We start from the raw sequence: 19,668 nt of genomic DNA, 5'->3' as shown, positions 1-19,668 counted from the left end.
CTTGTAAAAATTGCCGTAGAGGACCCTATCACTTGTTCTTCATTTTTCCCTCTTTCTTCCCTGTTTTCTGACTAAGGAGGTCAAGGAGTTGTAACCTACTACCTGAGATGCTGGCTTCCCTCAGACAAGCACCACAAAATTCTGTGTCTAGTCTGTCACAAGCTAGAAACTCAAGAGGAGTTTGGTGAGATGGATGAATAAACTTTGAGAAAACATATGGGGCATTTAAGCATGCATTTTTGGATTTCCCCTGAGTTTCAGCTGAAACTCAGTAGTTCTGAGTGCCCTGGCTTGTTTCAACCTGAAGCCAATAGATTGCGATGAACAAACGTACATAAAATTTAGACAGGGTTTCACCAGCTCCAATGAGACAAAACTGTTTTCCCAAGTAGCAAAGAGAAGTTTTGAAGAAGTTAGTGTACAGGAGTCACACCTGCGACGCCTGGTGCCAAATGCCAACTTATTTAATATTTTCCTTTAATCTTTTTTTGAAGTGCTAAGTATTCTAGAGCTGAACTAGCTATTTATCTGATATTCAAACACAGACAGATGGTGGTTAGGAAGTAGACCTCTGTTTTCCCAAGAGGACTATTTCACATTTACTAAAAAGAGTCCGTCTTTCCTAACACCTGTCTCATTTTTGGAAAGGTACCATTAAGCCATCTGAACAAACCTGAGAAGGTGAAATGCAGCTGTAACCCAGCTTTCAAAACCTGAGCATCCCTGGGCTCAGAGATGGAGCTGTTGTGGAAGCTAAGCAAAGACCAGGCTGCAGCCTTTTAACAGCCTTGGTTTTGTCTCCCCTCCTCCTCCTGTCTGTATCTGTGCACTCTTCCCTCTCATCAATTCCCAGCTGTCTCCTGCATTTTCATTAAAAACTTGCAAAATAACAGGAACTGAATCAAACCCCTTTTACAATGGCAGACGTGGACTTGGAGTCCTGACTTGGCTGCAGCCCAAAGGGTCTGACCAAGAAGCTGATGGTGGCACCGGTGTGGGAACCAGCAGCGAGCCAGAGAGGAGAAGCACTAACCCATGCTCAGCACACCACAACTGCCACACGTCAGGGGCATTGGTTAAAAGGCAGATGTTTCCTGGGCTATGTACAGAAGAGAAATGGCTCAGCTCTGGCTTACAGTATGACTTTGACCTTGTGCCTCCTCAACCAGTATAATCCAGTGAGGAGAATCCTCTCTGTTCACATTGTGTATTTATAGCCTTTGTCATTAAATTGTTTGTTGAGACAGAAGGGCTTTCAGTCCACTTGGACAAGCACTTTGCTGCCCAGCTGTCAGCCATGCTGGGCAAGTGGCTCTACTTTGGGGATGGGGAAGGCAGCGTCAGAGGCAGCAAACTTTAATTTCAGTGCCGCTGCAATCTGTGTTCCTGCCCTGGCATATCTTGGTCTAGCCTCTTTGTGCCCCAGGGCTTTATATTAAGTGATTCAGCTCCCACACAGCGGTCTGCTGGGGCAGGACGAAGCCTTGTGTTCAGCGTCTTCCTCCAGTATTACCCCACATACTGCCCGTCGCATTACTCGCGCATCTCTGGGTAAGTACTGCAATAGCATTATATGGGTTACTTTAAGGGAAGATTGCAGGATTGAATTACAGAGCTTAAAGAGGAAGTTCAATGCCCCACATTGAAAGTTCGTGAAAGTTAGTCTGTTGCAACTGATTTTTTTTATTTGGGAGAACAAGGCTGCCGCAAATACCAAGGGCCAAATTCGCTCTTGCTGGCCGCCGGCTCATGGGTGGATCATTTCCGAGCTAAAGCTTTGGTGCTGCTATGGAGGGGAAGACGGCGTTTGACAACGACTTGCCATGTTGCCTCTTCCTCCTGCTGCCCGCGCTGCTGTTTCGCACGGGCTGTTTTGTTTCCGAAATAGGAGCGTGTGCCATGCCTGCGTTTATTCAGGCCGCGTGGCAGCAAGTGCACACCTTGCTGCCGGTGAGGGCAGCCCCAACGCCCTTCTCACTGCTGCTTAAAACCTACCAGTCCTACAGGGATCAACAGCTGGGCTTCAAAATGGAAAGAGACTTTAAGGAAAAAAGTGTTTGCAGACAGGCTGTGCTGCGAGAAAATGCACTCTGCTGGGACTGGCGGGCATTAACCCTTTATTTTGGGATCAGAAGGCGGGAGGTTCACAGCTTCACCTGCTCTCGATTCAGGCTGCTGCTGCGCTGTCGAGTGCCTACCAGCTGCTGGTGCACGTACCTCTCCCCGGGGAAGCGAGGTTAAACCCTTCCAAGTGAGTCACCCTGCCTTCCACCAGCCGCAGTGTCACCAGCCCAGAGAAGAAATCACCGAGTTGAGTCATCTGCTAAATATTTTGTTTATCGGTGCTTTGTATTTGTACTACTGTGCTCCAGTGTTTGGGTTGCACTTTTTCTAGCTCTAATGTCATTCTATTTTTGTATGTCATTCTATTTTTGTATGACATTTAATTAAAGAGATACAAGGAATAAGTGTTGTAAAAACATATACTCGATGTCTATTCACTTGCTGAAATTAATGTATATATCCTGAACAGAGCATTAAAAAAGATGAAATCAAGACAGCATTTTCTCATATATTTATTTTTGAACTGTGGACTTCCTAGTATATAATGCACTAGGAAAAGGGCTTCAGTGGACATTAAATTGTTTGCTACAAAAAATTCAAGATGGTTATTGTGTTTATGTATCTTTCTCCTACATTCTTGAGGCAATAGAGAAAACATTTTGGCTGAATTGATTACCTTGTGTCATGGAAGCAGGAGCCAAGCTTGCTTGACTTGTGAAATCTAGAGAGGCCAAAGATGTCGACTGATGCTCTAAAGACAAACAGATTACATGGTATCACATTTAGTCGATAGGATCTTTTAAAAATAATATTAATAAATCATAAAACAACCTGGATCAAAGAGCTTGCAGCAGCTGTTAGGTTAACGCAGACTCTGGGCAGAAATCCCACTGTCAGAGTTAAGGTTAAATGCTCAAAACACATCCCACAAATTCAAGGGGCAATCAGAGACGGTTGACTTTGTTAATACAGACCCTTTCACACGGGCTAGCTGTGTGCTTTTTTTATTCAAGTTTTTATACACAGGGTTCAATTTAACTGCTGTGGGGTGGATTATGCACGTGGTGGTGGTGCTCCCCCGCCTAGCCAGGGCCTTGCCAGAAATGGTTCTGACAATGTGCGGCAGCTGTATGAGCCCAGGAGGTCGCCTGCTCTTGCGGGTTTTCCTCTCAATTGCTGAAGATAGTTTTATATAGTTATCCATATGCATGCTCTGGTAAAGCAGTGGTATTTATCTAATATCATTAATGAATGGGAATGATGCACTACTATTGGGTCAAGGAAAAGTCACGGGTTTAACTTTTCTATCATCACATGCACCTCACTGTCATAATAGTACAAATTTATTCACAGTTGTATAGGGGGTTTTATTCCATTTTATAAAAAGGCATAAGAATAATATGTGATATTCAGCATGCCATTTTACATACTGTCCTAACATGACAGTTTTAGCAAGGTTGGTGTCAGATCTTTTCTTGGGTAACTTCATAGCTCGCAAATTCCCATCCAGCAGCACAGAGGTACCATCGATACCAGAGAGCCCTGACCTTTCCCTGGCGTGCCTCTGGCTCTGTGTACATGACATTTAAGCACAGGTCAAGCAGAGATCATACATCTATTGACTGAGTAATAAAGAAGGCTTTTTTTTTTCCCCCCCTTCTTACCTGAGGTAGTCATGACAGCTGATGGAAGTGCTGAATTCCCAAGGTCTATAACAAATCAAAGCAAACACTTTTACTCAGGGTGAGAAAGGTGTTTATTCTGATTTAGAAAAGTGGGTCATTCAAGGGTTCAAGAGTGAAAGAGAGTGCATCACACTTAATTTCCACATAATCTTTTAATGCACAACCAAACCAAGTGGTCCAGCGAGAAACAAGAAGCACCTGAGGTAACTGCTGTGAAATCCCTAGGGAAACAAAGGTTTGGGGGAAAAAGGTTTGGAGCCCCGGGCACCTCCAGTCTGCACCTCTACTCAAAAAGCAGAAGTGAGTTACATGGTTTTATCCCATACAAACAGAGGCACCTTATTGGCATGCGGGTTGAAATAATATATATGACCTGGTGGTGGCACCTGCATAGCTCCATCCGTGAGGCATTTCAGAGACTGCAACCCTGACAGGAAATTTCAGGGACACTTTGCGCTGAGAAGTGCTTGCTGAGTCCTCAAAGGAGAGAGAGAGGGATTTATTCCTTGTAATTAAAGGACTGTTAACCAGCCAGCCAAGCACAGCGGAGACACCATCCTGCCCAAGCAGTATTTACATCCTGAGTCAGAGTTGTCTCACTTTTTTTTTGCCCAGGAGGTGAGGCAAAGTACCCCCTGAGTAGGTTAGGAAGAATGATTAAATCTCCCCAAAGGGCTCCATGAAGGAAGTGAACCATGAAAGCTCACACACCCCATTAGAAGAACATATCTGGGAAGGCAGCCCAAGTACCTCTGTGTGGTCAGGCATGTTGGGAGGGTGTTGGACAGGGAGTGACCCTCTGTGGACAGGATCCTAGCGTAAGTAGATAATCATCAACTCTCCCGCTGCTTTCTTTTGCAAGCATTTGTACCTCCTTTGACTATTTTGAGAGTTGCTTTTCTATTTGCACTTCATTTTAGCCTCGCCTGTGCTGACAGGGATTTCGTAGTAGCTGGCTGACATAAAAAGATCCCTTACCAAAGATGCAGCGGGTCTCAAACCAGGATAGGGGGTCACCTTGAGGTGTGCCTAGCTCCCAGTACGTTACTACAGAGCGTGCAGGGCGAGGCAGGGTGGTGACCTGACGCAAGCGGCAGGGGCTGCTTTGAGAGATCACCTTGCAGAGGCCAGCGGAGGAAAATTCTCTCTCAGGGACCTCCGGTAACTGGGATGGCTTTCTGGTGTCCCATAGGGTATTGGCAGAACCCCCAGGGTCTGCCACAACCTGCACTTGCAGAAGCAAGCTTGCACAGAAAATGACACTTCTTTCCATGCCGTTTGTCTACAGCGTTTCTCTGATGCACTCACGTAACCCACTGCTGCAATGCAGCTGCCTCCTGTGCGGAGCAGAGCACGCTGCCCCAGGAGAGGCGTCTCCAAAGGGCTTCAGCTGAGGGGTGGGGGGAACGATTTATCTGTCTGCAATAAGCTGATAATAAGACAAACTTGCAGGGGCAGAGCATGGATTTACCAAATTTACACAAATTAAGAAACATCCCATCAGTTCTTTAATTAGGCAAAAGTGTTGAGGATCTTGGCTGTGTACTTAAACAGAAGGTAGAACCATTAGTAGGGCTGTTATTTTTAATTATCAGTTCAGTGCTGAAAGAGCTATATTCAAATGCCAGCTGAAGCATCAGAAATAACATTAAGGGCCCCTCAATGCTGGCGTTTAATTATGCTTAGGCTTAATTGTGATAGATTACATCACCAAAATATGTTTATTGTATTTTCTCTGAAGTCATAGCTGCAGAAAGGGGTACCTTACTACCCATCCAGAAACAAGTCTGCAAAACCATTTCTCCAACAGCTTTAGGAATTTATAGATGTACCTCTAACATAACCCAAGTTATTTCCTTCTCTAATTTATCCTACCTTCTGAAGCCATGGTGGTAAAAGCTTCAGATGAGGCTTCATTAGACTTATTGTCTGTGAAGAAAAAAAAAGAAAGATGAAAGCAGTTCTTAAAGTAGTTAGGCTGTTAAAAAGGCTGAAAATTTAGTTTGGAGTTTGTGTCATACTGTGCATTAGTATGACACCTTCACAGAACATAGCTGAGAATTAATTTAATTCTTTCCTTTCTGTCACATCTAAATACATTAACATTTTTATACAGAGTGGATCTATCTTAGCGTTAGTATACCCTGCAGGCAAGAATATAGACTTCTTTAATTGACGGCTCTCCAATTTGAATACACTTCTACGAAACTGCAAATTGGGTGAAATGAGTCATTTTGTAGAAAAATGATCATTTATCTCCCTTCCCTCTGAAGCTATATTTCCAGGGGAGTAAGCTCTGGCTTTTGATGCAGTCTGTCTTTGTGGAAAAACATACCAACAAGCATATCCTCAGCCACAAGTCAATACAGCTGAGCTGCAAGTAGTCACCACGGTCCGTGGTGGCGGTTGCTAAGGGGCAGCAGTAATGTGCAGCAAGGAGTAGAAAAAAAGGTGTAACTGTGCATTTGTACCTGAAGAAGAGGCATGCACAGGAGGGTGCTAAAGGAAATCAGTCTGCCCTTCTTGCTGGTCACCCTGCATCCTCAGAAATGCCATAAACCTCTGGACTGCCACATCTGCTTTCACCAACTACTTGAGATAGTATTTCCCCACACTTCCCTAATCTTGTAGCTAATCCTTATAGTACAGGTTATAGGGGAGGTTCTCCATTGCCCAAAACAATTCAACGGTTTTAGGGGCCTTTTGCAGGTTTCACTGAAGATGTACAACATATCCCCAACTCTGTGGGTTTGATTTTCCAGAGAGCTTCATTGCACACATGCAGACTTTCTGCCAGGAGCGCTCAGTGAGAAACACATGATTATAATAGCTCGCTGGTGCCATGTGGCTAAGCTAGTGTATTTTTGGGTATGGGAATTGCAGCAAGGCACTGCCTAAACAAACAGCAAGCATCTTAAGTTTGTGCAGGAGTTTCTTAGCTCATTTAGAGCCTTAAGCAAAGACTTGAGCTAAAAAACCTGCCAGAAAGTTCAAGGTGTGTGATGAACTTGTGTAAAAAAAACTTCCATACACTTGGCATTTCTTCACTATTTTAAAAACAGAGAATACATGTGTCCAATGTTCTTAATGTTTTATGTTTCAGATGCATCCTATCTATGAAAAACCTACCGAGGGAAACAAATATTTCTTCTGATGAAATATTCCATGTTTCGTTCCTGAAAAAGGAAAACAGACATGCACACGAGAACGTCTTATGTGTCTGGTGGGTCCCTTGCAACAGCAGGATTGATCTCAGCTGATAGAAACCTTCACTGTCTTGCGAGTCTTCTTGTTCAACAGAAATTTCTTGTGGAAAGAAAAAAAAGAAAAGCTGCAAGACCCTCTGATTACACTCCAAACTATTTATCAGAGCTGTGCAAGATATTGGTACTGAAAAGCAAGCTCATACGGCCGCAGGTTTCTTTGCTGAGACACCATCAAAGGTTTGGCAAGAACAGGGCAATTATGCCAAGCCATTGCTCCCATCACTGGCAATTGCAGGGGGCGATGGTCACAGCTGTTTGCCAGCTGTTCCCTTTGAGGAGGTCTGATCCTCCCCTTCAGCCTGACGGACCCTTACAGGCTCCCCACAGTAGGAGCATCCATCGCTTTTCTTGGGAGCCACTTCTACAGCTGCGCCATTGTCCTACTGACAGGTTGCATTACCTCCAGGCTGCTCCATCAGGCTCACTCTGTCCACGTACCACAGGAGGCTCGGCTTGGGAAACGCCTTCTTCACGACGCAGATCACGTTAGGCTATGGGGCAGTAAAAGCCAGTCGTTAGCCTCTGGCATTTCTCACCCGGCTGCCAGCTTCCAAAATCCCTTACAGACAGAGCTTAATTACTCACCATCCTGCTCGGGAAGGAAGCACTCGCTTCCTCTTTATTGTATTTCTTTCCCTCATTTTTCTGGTTGGAGAAACTGTTGAATGAGAGCCCAGGGACACTCCCATCGCCCTGGGCCAGGTGCGGGGTGATGGGGCTCCAACACCCTCCAATCCAGTGCCATGGCCAGAGAGACGTAAGGTGACCCCCCCACACTCCCATCCTCAGCCCAGCGCCTTGGGGTCAAACACCCACATGGAGAAACACTGGCATCGGTAATGGGCATGGTGTGTGTGGGGAGAGTGAGACGCCTCCCGATTGCCATGTAAATCCTTCCTTCATTAGGCAGATAAGGAGGAAAATCCCATGAAAAAGACTGCCTAGCACAATGATATATTGAATATACAAAATTAGCAAATCCCATGAAAAAGACTGCCTAGCACAATGATATATCGAATATACAAAATTAGCAAATCCCATGAAAAAGACTGCCTAGCACAATGATATGTTGAACGTACAAAATTAGCTACCTTTGTAGAGGGTATGATATGTAAGAGGTTTCCAGAAGTCACAAGGAATTGCATGCTTTAGAGGCAGTTAGTCCTGGCTGTATACCAATTGCTCCAAAACTCTGTGTTTGTGCTCAATTTAATTTCTCGTCAAGCAATAGTTAGGAAGGACTGGAGAGATCTCAAAATGAAGGCTGGATGAAGGGTTGGGCACTAGCAGGGTGGGAGATCTCATCCTCATGCTGCCTGGACATTCCCAATTACATTTACTTAGCAACTTATGGCATTAAGAGAAATTGCCTTGTCCTTTTAAAGAAAGAAAAAAAAAAAAGAAAAAAGCATGTGCTACTCAAGCAGCACAAAGCCCTCTTGCTCCCACTTTCAAAGAAAGTGGTTCACACATTTAGTTGAAAGCAAGCGTGATGCATTGCAGCCAGCAGAAGTCAATCATTCAGTATGAAGACTGAAACTAGCCAGCTGAAACTCTTTCCTTGCCTTGGTAAATAACCTCTGAATTAGTAGTGTAATTGCCTTCCTCTCTTTTCTCTTCATTATTCCCTTATTTTTCATCCACTTTCAGTTTATAATATTTTTATAAATGCTTGAAGAAGTGAAGAAATACAAATCTGACAACCAAAGTAGATTTAAGCTCTGCAAGAAATGGTGAAAAAGAGAAGGAAAGGAGTTGGTGTTTGTTTGGAGGTGAAGAATGGACGGAGGCTCTTGGAAGAGTTTCTATTGCCCAGTCCCATGACAGCAGCACCCCTTGCTCGGCTCAGCACGACAGGGCAGACAAAAGCCTGCAATGTCCAGTACCACACCTGGAAATAGGCCACCAGGAAAATTATACTGGTTTTGCAGAAGCAACTGACTCATGGCTTGTCTGACAACAGGTGGATACGGTTAATACGAGGTTCCACCTGCCCACAAGCACTGGGATGCTCACAGATCAAAAGCTTCAACCTGGATGGATGCGACAGGAAGCAAAGTGTCAGAAAGAGTGGCCGGAGTGGCTTGCTAGGCAGACATATGGGCCACAAATATGCTTTATGCCAAGTACGGCCAGTAAGGTATAGCAGTCTTTCCCTTTAGGTTTTGCCATTGCCAAGCAGGTGATAAAACAAAGGCCCCAAAACACCTGTGTAAGTGCTCAGTTCTAAACAGGGGCCCTCAGACTTAGATCCGGTCCCTCCATCGGCATCTGATTGCTCCAGCTGAGTTCTGCTTGGAGCATGACACATTACGCCTGACAAGATCATCACCTTTCCATTGACACGCTAGACTGTGGGTACCCCAAGCGCCGCTCCTGCAGCACCTGCTCCTCCCTGTCCCCAGGGGGGCTGTGTGCCAGGCGGGGGCTGCTGCTGCCTACCCCTCGGAGCAGCATCCAGCATAGCAGGGTGGCTTTCTTCGGAGAGGGATTTTATGCAGTGTGGAGAGGGCAGCTGGGGGCTGCTGGGCGGTAGCCAGCAGGTGGGGAGGGAAAGGGAGCATCGCAGCCCCCTTCAACACCACCGACTCCTCACAGCCTCTTGACCCTGCCCCACAGCCTTCCCTAGGGCTAACGCAAAATCAGATTTTGCCCACATCACGGAGAAGCCCTTAGCTAGCTCCAGTTTGTGCTCACTGAAGCAGCTCGCTGCTGCGGGGATGGGAATCGCTCAGAAGAAAGGGTACGAACGGCTGACATTAGCTCATCGACTCGTTTGTCACCCTGTGAGCTCGGTCAGTTTCGAGGTCCCGCCTATGTCTGATTCAGCTTAGCCTGCCTGACCATGCTGGGGTGGCATGGTGACGGTCACAGGCATTACTCTTCGCTCCAAAATTGCTCACCTTCTGTGAGGTGCCAGCTGAGCCCTCCTGCAGGCTAACAGAGATCTCAGGGTAGGCTGGAAAGCAAACAGAAATGTATTAGTGAAATGGATACCGAAGGTCACAGTAACAGCTTCTAATGAGACTTAACAGCCCTGTTTCATAAAAAGAGCGAAAATTAAATCCTACATCCACCCACACACCTAGCAAAATAAAAGCTTGCAGAGCTCCGATTTGAGGTCAAGGAAGTGGTTTACAAGCATGTATCAGCAGCTACTACCACAAGATCCGTGATGTATTTCACTGCCTATCTAAACTACTCTTGGGTGGCTTTGCTGGAGAGGCGAGCTCAAACCATCCTGCAGTCATGGCTTCAGCAGCAAAGCCACCCTTCCCGGGCCTGCTGAAGTAAAACACTCCCCCGTTGTGGGTTCCTCTGGGTGTTTGCCAGTCAAAGCCATCTTCAAAGGCTTTAGCCATCCCCGAAAACGTTGATTGATTTTGGGTACCAGCTATCCACATGCTGTTGCCTGGGCAGACGTGTTGACAGTGGCACACCACAGACGCTTCCTGCCTTGCCGGGAAGCCCAGAGCTCACCTTCACATCAGAGCGGTGGGTCTCGGACGACCACATCCACAAGAAATGGAAAAAGTGTTTTATTTTGTTTTCGCAGCATTTTCATTCTAGGCGCGGCTGACTGTATAGATAAAAGCTACCAGGTACCGTAAGCCTCTCTAAGTTGGCATTTCTAAATTAGCCATTGAGATCACTGGTTTGCAGTAATATTAACTGACTTGTTACGTAAGGACTGTTGAAACTGTGCTAATATATAGCAAATCTCAAAAGCCTTGGATAAATTGTGCTTCTGGCCCTTTCTGAGCCTTAAAACTGGACTGGAAACAAGTGCAGCCCCTGAATTACTTAGGAGTTCTGTAATTCTTTCTCTTTCCAACCTAAACCTCACTTTAATCTCTACCATTAGAACATTTTCTTTTCTTTTTTTTCTTTTTTTTTTTTTCTCCTAACCCTGTTAATTGATATAGGGTCATCTCATTCATTACACTTCCCTCTAAGGCAAACAGCTCAAGTTTCCCTGTTGTTTTATATAGCGAATCCACCAAGGACTCTCCTGCCTTCTTTTTTTTAATTTCCATTTTTCTGCCTAGTGTTACTGATGGATTATGCCTGGGAGTGACCTATATTTAATTATCACTGCCTTATGGTTTTCTGGACTTAGGGTACTTTCGGGTGGAATTTCCTTTTTGTTTTTCTTCTGGGGTTTTTTTTGGTTTTTTTTTTTTTTTTTTGTAGATTCTTCCTATCAGAAAGTGAAAGTCTTAAGATTTCATCCTTGTTTCTGACGTGCCAAAACTGTACGGATGGTGGTGGGGCTGGCAGAAGACAACCATACTTTTTCAGATGTAAGAAAAAGTCTGGTAAACTGGATCTTCTAATCTCAGCTAAAAGTTTGCTAGAGACTAAATAACACCTAGTCTAGTGCCTGCTCTTCCTTTTGTTTTTTTTTTTATGAGAATAGCTATGCTTTTCCACATCTGTATTGGATGTTGTCCTCTGCTTTCTCAGAAAACATGTTTGCTGGGTAACTATTCTGGCAGGCAGCTCTCAAGCACAGCTCTGAATGATCTAATAGATCTTTTCCATTTAACATCTCAGCCCCTGTCAACGGTTTGACATTCATTTGTCTTGCTAGGATATTTACCAATGTTTTGGGTCTAGCAGAAATTCAATATTTAGTATAGTTGTTTCTGCTGCTGAGCTTTTACTCTTACAAAAAGGAGAAATCAATATTTGGCAAAGTTAGATGTGAAAAGGCCATACATTTTCTCAGAAACTTGTATCTAAAAGAACCCTGTTCTAGAAAAGAAATATTTTAAAGCATTTCAGTCCAAAAGTGCCCTCTTAAAAAAAGCTCTCTCTATTGAATGTCTGTTTTTACTCAACATATCAAGACTCTCAACTTCATTGAAAGACTTGTTCATGCCTTCCCCATTGCTGGTATGATGCAGTCGTAAGCAGCGTGACTTCAGCGAGTGGTGGCAGAAAAGAGTGAGACAGCCTGCAAAATAGTTGTTTTCCCTGCAAAATATCAGACGTGAAAGGGCTAAGAGCACGAAAATGCACTTCCTCCAAGATCTGGACTCTATTGGCCTGACGTCTGAGAGACCTTCCTCAACATTCACCACAAACCAGCTCTCAGGGAGCCCCTCCACCTAATCCTGCCCTCAGGACACCTGCGAGAGAGGCTGATGGCACAGCACCCCAGTCCAAAGCCAGCCCGCAGTTACTGGGAGCACCGCAGGCTGTTCACCACCAAGGGCCACAGTTGCTTTCTCTTGTTTGCCTCTCTCCCCTACTGTACTAACTGCTGATACGGGTGCATGCACAGACAACCACACGTGACACAGTAATTCAGAGAATAAGCTAAATAAATCAACTTCTTAGGGTAACAGATATACAAACCAAGATGAGAGCATCAGCAGGGATGGAGGGGAGGGAAAGTTCAAGTATATTAGTATACTTGGACGATTACCCAGGTAACACTGTAGCTATTTGACAAAAGTTGATTTTAAAAAGTCTGAATCATGCAAACACAAGAGGAAATTTCAGATCATTAACTTCTATTTTTATTTCTCTTGCGTCAGTGACCAACAGCCCCCAGACACAGGTTTTGCTGTTTTTTTTTTTTTTGCTGCTCCCTGTTGAATCTTTCTTTGCATTCAGAGCACCAGCCTCGCATGGCTGTGCTGTCCCCGAGCCGCAGGCTTCCTCAGGCAAGCAGCTACAGTCAAGGGACTGTTGACAGACCCACTGTTTAATGCCCATTCATTTTAGGAGCGTTGGAAATATTTTTTTCCAGATCCATTGCTCCATAAGCAGAAAATACAGCCCGATTTTCGGTGGGCAACATTGCTCTGGTTCAGTTGTACCTCAGCAATTGTAGAGTAGTTCTTAAGCCATTAGAAAGGGAACAGAGCAAGTAACTAAAGATGGGGAAGGCTTCCAGCATGAAATGCCAGCCCACGTGTTTGCAGTACACGGGCCCTGCCACTCCTGACCAGTTTGGGACCCCCAGGCAGGACCTCATTATCAGAACCAGAGCCTTTGGCAGCAGTTGAACATCACATGCCTTCAAGGATGCGACTTTGCAACAACGGTAGTTCCAAACCGCTTCAGCTGCTTGCTAAATTTTGGCCATGATTTCCTAACCACAGGCAGCATGGTCATTTTGTAGCTGGGGCATGGAGATCTTTATGACCAAGGTGCTTACCTGTAACCCGCAAAGTGCCAACATAAGCTTACACATTGCAGCGAGATAGTGGCAACATGCATGCCAGTGGTGTTGATACATGCGCAATGGATCTACTATTTTTGATGCCAGAAATTGAAGGAACGGCCTCAAATTCTTCCTAAGAACTATGGGGTTATTTACTAACATTTTAATTTGTTGCAGCTGAAAAAAATACAACGTAAATATGTATATATGAAAAACCCCAGTGTATTTCAAAAGCTATTGCCTTCAGAACCAGACAGGAGTGTTACCCTTCCAAGTGCAAGCAAGCGGGCAGTTGGCATAAGCCCCTTACCGAACACTCTCACGGTGGTGCTGCTCTTCTGGACTCTCTCCGGGTGGTACACCACGTGGCAGGAAAACACCCTGCCATCATCCGTGATTTTGGTGGGAAAAATCTTTAGAGCGTTATTCAAACCCAGGCTGACTCTTTGCCCATACAGCGCGCTGCTGTTCCTGTACACTGCAGGACAGGAGGGCTCCTTGGTCACAAGTTCCTCTTTCCTGCCATTTTCTCCCTGTGAAAAGAGCAACCCACACGATGTGTGAAGACCAGACACCCTCCCCAAATATTTTGGTAGACCAGCTCTATTCCCACTATGAAAATCTTCCCTCAGAGGCCTGGCATTGCATAGTAGTAAGTGGACATTTGCAACATCTATTTTTTTCCAAAAACATTCTCTCCCAGAACTTCAAAACCAATAGCGGTCATCATCTTACCAATAACATACGTAGTAAACAACTGTGTCTTGTAAGTCCTGATCTCTGTAGCCTGCAGAGAGGGCAACAGAGCTGCTTTCTCGCTGCAGCAATCTTTAAGTTATGCTGAACATCCTATACATATTAAATACGACTGAAATTCCAAGAAAATCCTTGCTCTTTTAGATTTTAAATAGCGAGAACCTGATAATGATAGCTAAAAGTCGTCTCCTTTTTACGTCTGTGTGCCAGCCACCCTTAGATATGGGTTCAGCCAGCACATCCTGGACATCTGTGTGTTGGTACATATTTGCAAGCTATACTCTGAATGACACATGGTGACCCACGTACTTCATTGTCCTGACCTTTGGGGTTTTTTTTCGCTTTTCTCTGCTGCTTTGTAGAGTGAACTAGCAACACTAAAAAGTAGTAAGGACAAGAATGTTCCCTACAAAAAATTTAAGAATTTTAATATTAAGAATGCACTGCAAAGGGGAGATCTAAATAGATAATGAGCTGGGACAAAAGACTAAAAAACCTAAAATATTTGAAAATAACCTTTCAAAAAACCCTCAAGAGTTACAGCTCCTCAGTGACAATAGATAGAAATTAACAGGCAAACTCAAGGACACTGCTGGCTGATACTTATCTCCACATACTGAAATTAATACTAAGAGGTTACATTAAAACATACATACAAATATTTATCCAGAAAGTAAGATGCAGTACAAAAATATAACGAGTTTTATATCTCACAGCAAATTGCTTAAAAACAGTTTTTATGTGGTTAGCTAGATAACTGGGTTTGCATGTCTTCGGCATGCATCTGTGACACAGAGGTTAACAAAACATTACAGTCAGCCCCTTTCTTTTCTATTTCAATGCAGCCTGATACCTCACTACCCTACACAGTCACGGTGTATTTTTCAGAGATACTAAAGCTTTACTACAGCAAAAATTCCCTCAGAAATCCAACGCAAGGAATATTTTTCTTCTGTTACATTTGCCAAGTTCTTTGCCACTTTCCACGGACCTGCTCTACATGTACTCCTGAAAAATTAAAAGCAATTAAGATGGAATTTTCCCTCTTTGTTTCTTTAGCAGCTATTGTTTGTGATGTCTATGTTGCAAAACCATGTTTGTACTTTTTCCTTTTATTATCCAGTCCAACACGAGTGATGCCTTTTGTTTAACAGATTCTGCAGGACACAGTAAAGTCTAACATTTCTATTTCAATCTGCAAAAATACCCTGTAGTTCCCTCTGAAATTCATACCTGAGATGAAAAATACTTACCACTAGCCATTTCAAAGGATAATTGATCAAATTTTCTGAGGTCATGTTCTCAAGGCATGGAATTTCTAAAGTCTGGTTTAGCCACACTTCCTTCACGTAGTGCTGCTCCTCTTTTGTCATTGCAACAACAACAAAAAAAAGCCCAAGAAGGAAAATCAGAAACATGATGTTCATTGTGCTTTAAAAAACAATGCTGACTAGTCTTCTGTTCAAGGAACAGGCACTTTTTTCATTAGAAGGGAACTGTAATTTTCAACCATTACCCATAGGCACATTTGTTAAGTGAAAGCCCTGCATCTGACTCTAGATGCAGTTTCATGACTCTAATTCATGGCTTTACCTGATTTTTTTGGCAATTCATAAAAACCTTTGCTTAACCGCAGGATCAAGATGTCTCCTTTTGGAGCTGAGAATAATTTGAAGCTTCAATTTTTCTCTTACAATTTTTTTTCTGCGTCAATAAACCTTCACATCAATATTGTGCACCTCTATTTCCTTTTCTCTGAAGATACCTGCTGACCTTCTTTTCACTAAGCAAGGTGTTCAGCATGTCAGGCAGGTTAAGATTAACCCCGTTTTTCAGTGCAAGTGCTCCTTTTGTTATTCTCCAACCTGCCCACTGCCAGAAGCAGAGAACTTGTCACTCTCTCCTTTGTCATCGATTTAAAAAAGCATTTCAGCATCTCCTGCCCTACCCATTCCCACTCCAGAGCTCCAGCCCATCCGTGGAAGGGCAGAGCGATGCACCGAACAGAGCACAGCTGTGGTCACAAACATCGGGGCTGCGTGCGTGTGTGCATTCAAACAGGAAGAGCAGCGGTGACGGCCAGGAGATGCTACGAGTGCCTTGGTGAGCGCTGGTCTCTCCGACCCTCAGCCCGGCAGCGGGCGGTAGTGCCGTGCAGCCTGCCGTGCCGGCCAGCCTCCCTGCCGCAGCCTGCCTGCCGCCGCTGTGCTGCACAAGCCTGCCTTCCCTCTTCCCTGCAGGCAGACGCGAGCCCACACCGCAGGGAAACTCTTGAACTTTGCTCCCCTGGTAGCTCTGGCTTGCGTGCTGAGATAGAATAGCTATACATTTTATTTGGTTTTTATCTTGAGGGGAGGGAGAATATCTAGCAGTCCCAGACTGTTAGGTTATTTGGCAGTGGGGACTTTCTGGTGACTGTAACTTCCTTTATGTCTGGCACCCAAGCACGGAGTGACAGTGCCAGCACACAGCCTGTGCCACAGGGACACGAAGAAAGGCAGCGCCCAGGGTGGTGCCCAGGAGACCCAGTGGCAGAGCAGCTCATCTCCGCTCTCCACCAGAGCAAAGCAGCTGAGGAGTCAGCTATCACAGTGGGACACAGAGTGCACAAGCCCTAAAGGGTCTGGATAGTGTCGAAAGGATAAAGAAAGGGCAAAGGAAGCAAATCTATAGCTTCCCCAGGAAGAAAACTGCACAGGCGGCTTTGCTGGGACAAGCTGCCATGCAAAAGCGCCGTGCAGCGTACGAGAAGTACGAAGATGAGTAGTCGCCCCAGGAGCTCAGTCTGCAAACAGCCTCTGCCTGTTCTCACAGTCACGTGTCCCAGCTGGTTATTTCCCCCCCGTCTTTGATTCCCATCTCCATTAACAGCCTGTTGGCTAAGGTCCTCCGTGTTTGTCAGTCCTATGTAGGCCTGCTGCTCTGTGGGCTTTTTGCAGTATCTACAAGTTGAATCCATCTGGATTCACTTCACTTTGATGTAGTTGGGAGCTGTACTTCGTTAATGACTAGCACCCTTCTCCATCCCACTCGTAGGCTGGATTAAGGTCTTTTGCCTTCTTTGGAGTGGAGTGGTTCATTGCAAAAGATCTGGTTACCTTAAAATACAAATCTGCAAGAGGTATATTGCAAACTGAATTTTTCAGTCCTCTCTAGCAAGCAGTTATCAGTAGCACAGCTTGCTACCTCATGCCGTTGCTGAAAAAAGCCACAACGATGCTGATGTGAACAAGAGCTGCCCACGTTTAACATGTAGACAGCAATAACGGCATTGAACATGCTAGTATCAACCAAAGGCACCAGCAAGAGAAAAGGAGCAATGCCTGATTAGTACTATTACTATATTAAGGAAGAGACAGGGAAAAAACACGTGAAGAACAGAAGCATGGGAGGGTTTCACGCGGTTACCAGCACTGTTTGCACCTCACTGCTCTCCGCTTGATCCAGCCCCTCTGCCCTGTGAAATGCAGGAAAATTCCCAAAGGGGAGATTACCGCAGCACACCTCTGTACAGCGGGTAAAGTGGCAGGTTCATCCTTGACAATTATCCAGCATGTACTGTTTAAACACACCCACACTCTGTGGGACATGCAGAGATGCTGGCTCTAATTTTGTCTTACAAGTTCATCAGGGCAGGGGCGACCCATCTCACTGGGTTGCCCCCGAGATGTGACTCTGGGATAACAGCACCAAAATGCTTGAAGCCACTGCCGTGCAGGGGCCATCAGGGAGTCAGGTGGCAGCTTGGGTTAAACATCCCTGCGTATGAGGCTTGCATAGGACCCGGAGTTTGTTTGTCCAGAGTTGCCAGCCTCCTTCAGAGGGAGGCCACTGCTGCGGCTGCTGAGGAGCCGTGCCCTGTCCCTGACCCCATGGAGTCAAGGCTCCTTCTGCTGCAGGACCAATGTGATGCAGCATGAGGACCAGTGTCCCCCCTGCCACTGGTCTGGCCTCATGACACAGGCCAAAGAGGCGGTGGGAGCGCTGTGCCCATGGATGCTGCTGCCCCAGTGCTCTGCTGCCCTCTGCTACCCCTTATGTCACCTGCACCCACCCTGCTTCGAGCCCTTGAGCACGTGCTGCACCTACAGCCCTGGGCACAAGCAGGGTGAGCACGCTGGCCTTGCAGCTCTGAACTGAAACTGTGCCAGGTTTGTTGCATTTACTTTAATCCTTCTTGGCTTGTTAACAGAAACCTGGGTCAGGAAGAGGTTTCTAGGCTCATCAGATCCAGTCTCCCACGTGCATAACAACAAGCTTGCCCAGCTTGCCCAACATCCCCGCCCAGCTCCATCTTCATGGCAGTTTGGACTTTTGCCCTCACTGCTGGCATTAAACAGCTGTTCCCAAAGTTGCTGCACTAATGGTTGCAACCGTTGTTTAATTTGTAGTCAAATCCATTCACATCCTATTTAAACCCATTTGTTCCTTTGCCAGGATAATTTAAATATCCTCCCTGGAGTTCACACTCTCCCCTGAGGCTTACTTACCAAGAGCAGTCAAGCTGCTTTCCAGCTTCCTTTTGGCTGACAGAAGCAGCCAAGTCTCCGTTCCTGTGATCGTCCTAAGCAATCCACTGCTTTGCTCCAGTTCATTTTTGACACTGGGGACACACATCCCTCCATTGAGCTAACACCCAGAACACCCTGCAGATGCCAGCCCTCAGCCTCGACCAGACGAGGGTGTTTTCTCTTTCGTGTGCCCAGTGCTGCACGCCCATAGCAGCAGCACACTGTGGTTTGGAGATCCAGCTTCCTCGGTCCCACCATATCCTGAGCCACTCACCCAGTCTTCTCTGCATCATGTTTCTCCAAAACAAAAATGTGGAAACTGCCCATCTCACCACCTTTTCTCCTTGCTATCTAACTTCATATCCTCCAAACAAATAAGGTTTCCTAATCAGGAGCTGGATAACGACAGCTAAAGAGTGCCAGGTGAGTAGGAAACTGTGTAGACAGTGGCATTCAGTGGCACCATTGCAAACCCCCAAAAAGTCACCGTCACCGACCAAAACATGGTCACCTATCCTGATATTCCACGCCCCCCTCGCCCCTGTTACGAAAAAACAACATCTCATTTGTAATCACTTACCTTCTGCCTTGACAATAAGTTGAATTTTTGCAGCCTTTGTCCCATACGGGTAAGTAGCAAAACTGCACTCGTACTGCCCGCTGAGGGAGACAGTAACGTTTTTCAGATGCAGAGCCCACTGATTGCACTCAGATGTGACGTTTGGATTGGGGGAACACAAAGCCTCTGTAGCATCCCTGTTGCAGCACTTCCTCGTGCTGAAGGACGCCGAAAAGTTGTAAGAAGCCTCAGGAAATGTGAAGTAATGGGTGCCAAAAACGGGGTGATAAACAACTATTCTGGTAAGCTGGGTGTCATCAGTCTTGGACCACTGTGTCTGTATTATGTAGGTGCTGGGTGGTTTTGGGAAGCTGCACACCAGCGTCACGTCAGTACCCGGCAAAGCGCAGACCGCTTCTGTTTGTGCAATGATGTCTTCAGGCTGGCCTTAAAAACAAACAGGACCATTTTCACTGCAAGTAATGTTTAAACAAAGCTTTCTCCTAAGCCGTCTCTGACATGCTTTGGTGCCTTAGCCACAGACAACCACAAAGACCCTGCAACTGTGACAACAGGCTTTCCAGCGAGGAGCTTTACAGCAGATCTCCACCAGTACAAACTGCGGAGAGAGAACCAGGAGAGCAAACGC

At 45.6% G+C, this 19,668-nt stretch overlaps 1 protein-coding gene across 1 annotated transcript in view; it reads right to left on the bottom strand.

Moving 5' to 3' along the window:
• The window catches only part of CD96 (CD96 molecule), a gene marked incomplete at its 5' end in the record, with an annotated part of 24,637 nt that extends 5,171 nt beyond the window's left edge, over positions 1-19,466 (bottom strand). Inside the window, 8 exon segments of the mRNA XM_009573833.1 lie at positions 2,737-2,815; positions 3,729-3,773; positions 6,879-7,055; positions 7,416-7,506; positions 9,919-9,974; positions 13,504-13,726; positions 15,203-15,312; positions 19,041-19,466. Coding sequence (XP_009572128.1) covers positions 2,737-2,815; positions 3,729-3,773; positions 6,879-7,055; positions 7,416-7,506; positions 9,919-9,974; positions 13,504-13,726; positions 15,203-15,312; positions 19,041-19,466 — 1,207 coding nt within the window.
• Positions 19,467-19,668: the final 202 nt, after the last annotated feature.

Source organism: Fulmarus glacialis, unplaced genomic scaffold, assembly GCF_000690835.1.
Source record: "Fulmarus glacialis isolate BGI_N327 unplaced genomic scaffold, ASM69083v1 scaffold13423, whole genome shotgun sequence".
Lineage (NCBI taxonomy): Eukaryota > Metazoa > Chordata > Aves > Procellariiformes > Procellariidae > Fulmarus > Fulmarus glacialis.
This window is presented reverse-complemented; position numbering and strand designations above follow the sequence as displayed.